Source organism: Corvus brachyrhynchos, unplaced genomic scaffold (assembly GCF_000691975.1).
Source record: "Corvus brachyrhynchos isolate BGI_N302 unplaced genomic scaffold, ASM69197v1 scaffold167, whole genome shotgun sequence".
In the NCBI taxonomy this organism is placed as follows: domain Eukaryota; kingdom Metazoa; phylum Chordata; class Aves; order Passeriformes; family Corvidae; genus Corvus; species Corvus brachyrhynchos.
In genome coordinates this window covers 3050332-3056331 of record NW_008239547.1, presented here as the reverse complement: position 1 = coordinate 3056331, position 6000 = coordinate 3050332, and the positions used below count along the sequence as shown (strand labels likewise).

At 40.1% G+C, this 6000-nt stretch overlaps 1 protein-coding gene across 1 annotated transcript in view; it reads right to left on the bottom strand.

Annotated features, from left to right (window-relative positions):
* GAD2 (glutamate decarboxylase 2) overlaps positions 1–6000 on the bottom strand; it is a 40946-nt gene that overhangs the window by 4615 nt on the left and 30331 nt on the right. Inside the window, exons 10-12 of the mRNA XM_017741551.1 lie at positions 4037–4115; positions 2208–2357; positions 376–483 (exon numbers count right to left, since the gene is read on the bottom strand). Of these exons, the coding sequence (XP_017597040.1) occupies positions 376–483; positions 2208–2357; positions 4037–4115 (337 nt within the window). The remainder of the gene's footprint in view (positions 1–375; positions 484–2207; positions 2358–4036; positions 4116–6000) is intronic.

Below are 6000 nucleotides of genomic sequence, written 5' to 3'. Positions count from 1 at the left end.
GCTCTGCACATCTGTCCTTTCAGAGCTGTGTGGGGCACTGTACCTCTCACTCCTAACAGACCCTGCCTTACGAAACTGCAACTTGTTTTTATTATGTAAGAGCTGGTTCTAATTGTGCCTCTGTGGGTTGTGTTAGGCTGAGATACCAGTGTTTTGTTTCAGCAGGGTTAAACTGAGCAGACTGAACACTTATGCACAGCTGTCCTTGTTCCCTGCATTCTATGAGGAAGAGAGGAACTGGCACAAAACCAGGTTTTGTTAAAAGGGTCCCTGCTTTCTGTCTCATGCTGTTTGATTTGACCTGTTGGTAGCATCACAAGAGGTAATGAAGAAAACACAGTTGACCGACTGAGAAAAAGAAGTTGCACTACATACCTTTCCATCAAACACCATTTCATACCCTTCTCTGTTCTTTATTTTATTGTATAGGTATTCAGCAAGTTCCAAGCACTTATCAATTTGTGCTTCAAATCCTGTGGTTCCCTTTACAGAGAGATGAAGAAAAGAAGTTTTGTAAATATCTGTTCTATGAATTAAAAGGGCAAAAGGACCATGCAATACTTGCCAACACATCAGCACAAGTCACCACTCAGAAGTCTCTGTGAGATCAGCTAAGGATCTGATTCTATGTGGTGAAGGGCACTTTGATAAGCAGAGCTCATTTATCTCTAGCTCTTGCCACTGACACTCCTATAGCCAACTCTGCAAAATAAGCATCAGGTACTTGCTTGATTCTCAGGAATATTTTGCTGAGAACCTGAATGGCACCTCTGTGACAAAGGGTGCCTTTGGTAGATTTTGCAGAGAGGCAGGGGATGTTTTTGGATAGCTTGGACTGGCACAGAGGGGGGTTTCAGGAGGTGTTGAGTTCCAGACATGGGGAGTCTCCTGCTATTTTCAGAATAGGGGATTTTAATCTTCCAGGAATGATAGCTGGGACCTCTCCAAGAGCAATTTTTTTTTATTTTTAGTCAAGCACAGAATGGGTAGATTCACTTTTAGAGCCCAGTCTGACGCCTGTGAAAATGCACACTTTGTTTAGATACTACCCTGCCTCTGTAGTGTTCTTCTCTCTTCTTTTCTAACAGATACCATATAAACTCAGAAGCTGTGTTTTTAAGAGCTGCAGAAAAGCCTGCTTTTTCTTCTCTGGCAGAAGTCATAATCCTCTCTGTGACATCATAATTGTTCCTGCAATCACCAACTGTGATGCCTCAAACAAAGGATTCATCTTCAAGAGGGAGGAAGGGGAATAAACAGCTGCAATAGATAAACTCTTTAAGGAACACACATCCTATTTTGTAATGTTAATATTACAAGCAGAGTGTGAGAAGAGAAAAAACAGTACAAGGCATATTGAAAAAACAGGCTTTAGGAGAAATGTCTCTGAGTAACGGATGCATGTCCCTGCTAAATCTGTTCTGGCAGTGCAGAACTGACTTAAAAGCCCATGTCATTATCCCTCTGGGTATAGACATTTCAAAACAGAGTAGAGGTAGCCCCAGGAGAAAGGCTTGGAGTAAAAGAGACGTGGCTAAAATTGCCTGCTACTCTGCAGACCCCAGCTATTGCATCCTCCTTTACAGACTCCCACACCTCCTCAGAGGTTTAATGAAGCATGAGAATCTTTAAGGCTTTCTGGAAATGAAAACAGTGATGTCATCTCCTCTGAACCAACCTTAGGCAACCTGACATAATAGACTGGATAAATACGTGCAAGAACTTACTTAGCAATATAGAGAAAGTAATCATTAGAGCTGGTGTTTACAGATTTCCCAGTGAAGAGTTTTTGATGAGTTTTGCTCTACTCCTCCGAAAGATTACTTCGTATCTACTGCATGCAATGAAACTGGGTATTCCAGTCTTGATTTGCCATGTGTAATTTCTGAATATAATTAAAACATCTTTTTATTTCCAGAAATCTTTGTAACAACATTCCTAGGTATATGATTTATGCCTGCAGTTACACAAGGCAAATGCTATGCAAAGCCATACAGTTCAAGTTTCAAAATCATGTGTGCTGCTTTGAAGCTCCATTTTTAAAAGTATAAAACCCTCAGAAAATAATAATGTTCTTTCTTTCCTGTTATATATGTGAAATTCAGGTCAGATATTTTTTAAATTTATGATTACAGAACCCCCTCTGCCGGAAGTGTATCTGGTGTGCATTATTTTAATACAAAGAAATGCGCAGCAGGCTGTCTTACCTTTGCCCTCCACATCAGCCATAGCTTGAAGACATCAACGTGCCGTCCACACTGCAAAGCCTTGTCTCCCGTGTCGTAAGACAGGTCATAGTGCTTGTCTTGTTGAAAGAGGTAGGAAGCATGCATTTGATTGCAACTCTGCATCAGTCCCTTATGGACACAAAGACACAAACACAGTGATGTTGGCACAGATTTGACTACTGCTTTGAAGGTTGCTTTGGGTGAAAAACTACAAAACCCCAAATTCAGTTGAATATGTCCAAGTGCAAAAGGAAGATCAAAAAAAAAGACAAAACTAGACTTAGTTGCTCAATGGACTAATGCCTTTCAGTGCCCAAGATGCCTTGGTACCTGATCCAGCAATGTGTAAGCCACTCCCAGATCCAAATCATTTTTCATAAAAAGCTGGACATGGTGCTTCTTAGCATTCTTATGCTTAACTTCATTTTTGGATCTTGCCTTTTATTCTTTGTTCTGCTTCCTTTTCCTCCTTTTCTTTGAAGGTATCTTTTCTGAGTCAGACCAAGACAATTGGTGACTAATCTAAAGAATATCACAGCACTTTTCAATTGCTTTGGTCTCTAAAATTCTGATTTTTATTGTTTTCTTTCTTTGTAGGAACAGTTCTTTTCTGCAAAGCCCTCAGCTGCAGATTGGATGCTTAAGTGGTAAAGAAAGCTTTGAAGAGACAGAAGAGCATATGGCCTTTAAACAGCCAGCTAGAGCTATTTCTGGGCTGCAACATACCATTCTAAGAGGCAGCTTTTTGGGAGGGACAGAAGCCAACAAGGTGAGGAAACCTGGCTCAAGAAAGCATGAGGTTTCCTTTTTAAAGTAAAATGCAGAGAGCCACATTCTGGCTCCAGTTAAGATCTCAACCAAGTTTATGGTATACCTTAGGGCTGTTGCCTAAAATGGCAATTTCCAATCCAAGAAGAATCATAACATGGCTGTTTATCATCAAGTCTAATCTTTATGTGTAACTCAAAACTGAGATAGCAAAATGAGAGGGGGGAAAAAAATTGACTTTCTCCTAATCTGAGCCATCTGTTCTCACTAGAAGTCAAGGATGGTACTGACTTCAGCCAGGCAGGATTTGTCTTGGGGAACTGACCCAGAGGGCAAATAAAAGCCAGTTTCTCTCTTCCTAAGTGCAATCACTTTGTATACAATCTGTTGTACAGCTGTTAGCAAAACAGCAACCAGCTTTTTGATAGCTGGTCTATTAAGTGGTGGCTGTACGGCAGCTGTCCCAGTAACTGATGGTTATATGAAAATTACAGGCTTGGAGGGTAACTCAAATTCTAGCGCTAAATGAAACATCTACTTTTTATTCCAAGTGCACTTAGTGCTCCATTTTTACTTCCATGTGCCCCCAAGTGGATATATAGCTCAAAGCTGGGCAGGAATATCATAAAAGTCTAGAAAGTGTAATGATGCCTTGATTCTGAACCAAATGTTGTGCTGTGTGTAAACCATGACATTCACCCCAAGAGGACCAGAGTTTGCCTGCAGTTACATCTTATGCTACACAGCAATTAGTGGGGTTACACAGTTATGCAACCACAACTTAACCATGGACATTTTGAATGGGAAGTCACAAAACTCTGTAGAGATATTGCCACTGATTGCCTCATTTCTGCTAGACCCCTGCTTTAATTCCTCTTGCAATCACGGCCTAAGCATGCAAATAGAGGTTTTTTCTCTGTTCTTGTTATAATCATCACATTAGCAAATATTAGCTATGACACAGTGATGAAGAAAATATCCAGGATTTTCAGAAGCAAAATGCCAGAAAGGAGCAGAGAAGCACGTATAGTGTGACATACCTCTTCTCTTACCAGCAGGGCTGAACACTGCAGTGGGACGCCCATCATCTTGTGAGGGTTCCAGGTCACTGAGTTAGCCCTGGGACAGAAAACCACATGAAACTCAGACATTGTACTATGTGATGAAACCCCAGAGGCATTTAGAAATAGTTAGAATAATACCGAACATGTAGCAATACTCACTTTTTTCTTTTTCTGAGCAAGCAAAGATGAAAATAATCATGGCTGATATTAGGAAAGCAATGCCTTCACAGGGGACTAATCCACTCCAGTTGGCTTTTGGATGACAATCCTGGCAATTTACCACAGGATAATTGTTCTATCCACTAAATTTAATCAGTGTTAAACTTTCTGGGGAGTCATATATACTTTACAAATACAGGGCAAACTTCCTAAAAACACCCACTTGACTGATGAACATCCTAAAATTGCACAGTCAATTAAAGACGCAGATAGGAAGCTGGCAACCTAGCAGGTCTCCCTCCCTCTGATTCCAGTTTCAGCAAGATTTTAGTAATTTGCTCACACAGGCATTTTTAAAAATTCCTTGAAATACTTCTGGGTATCACTAAGTCTCTGAGTAACCTGGAAAACCTTGCCCCAAGTAATTTTCCTTTTTGCTCTGATGGTGGCAAAATTTCGTAATTTTTGCTTGGCTACAGCAAGTCACACAGCTACCATAATATGCACGGAACTGACCCATCTTGCCAGAAAAGAGTCTGATCCTGCCACCCTTCAGTACACATGTGTTGGAAAAACTGCTGTCAGTTTAGGTTTGGGGAACAAACAGAGAACTGACACAACACGGTCTAGAGAAGAGGCAGTTGGGACTGTGGTGAGGGCTGAATGGAAGGTTGTCCAGTTGTTTATTATTTTAATTTTGTGTTATGCTTGACTGGTTGTTTTCTAATTAATATTGTTACATAAGATGAATTAGCTGATAAATGTATATATTTGTATCCTATTGGGCAAGCTGTCAAGGATGCATAGTGCTTGTGATTTCATCTAGTGCAGCAATTTGTATTTTTGGCATAAATCAGTCAACTGAGGCATGTGGAAACTTAAAGGACCCAGGACATACTTGCAGGTAACACTGATGTGAACAGAGGTGAGCGTGTTAGAATCTAGCAGTGTTTTCCTTTGCAGGACTTGGAGACAGTGCTACAGGTTTATGTACCTCCTGCCAAATTGCTTCTACTCCTTTAAGGCAAGCAAATTCAAAATTCACATGGACATCAGGCAGTACTTCTGTGCTTTCTTCTTTGCTATTTAAATGGGACTGTGCAAGTGCCTGATGCAAAATCTGTAGGGAACAGGCAACATCTGGCCACTTGGCTTGGTTTTTTGAGTATTTGGCAGCTTTTAATCAGCTCAGTCATCTGATTACAACACCAAAGCTAACGATTCCAAACATCCACTCAGGTCTATGAATTTCCCTTGATATGATACTTTTTAATTTCATTTGTGCCTATGCAAAATCAGACAGAAATTCTTTAAGAGACCTCTAAGTAACAATAATGGTATGCATTTTCTCAAGAAAAAGGATTACTTACTGACAACAGCCAGATGTGAATTATGGTCACTTATTTACCTAATTACATACCAATTGCACACAGAAAAATAATTAATTATGTAAAATAAAAATCCAACATTTTTCATTTGTTATCAGTTATTTTGGGCTTCTGTCATCAGTATGTGTTTGAAGAAATTGCTGACCAAGACAAACAGCGAAGTAAAAAAATCTACAGGAATCCACAGATGTTTTCCAAAAGCATCTCATGTTTGCCCAAATAACAGAGCACCAAGAACCTACGTGATTTTTTGGCTGTGGGTCAAGGATAGGAAAAAAAGGAGTATTTTTCCTTTAGAGATTTCAAATGGATGACAGGAGAGATTCACGACTGGAAGAATTTGGTCCTGAGCCATCACTAAATACAGACTGATGCAATCACTGACCAGCCACA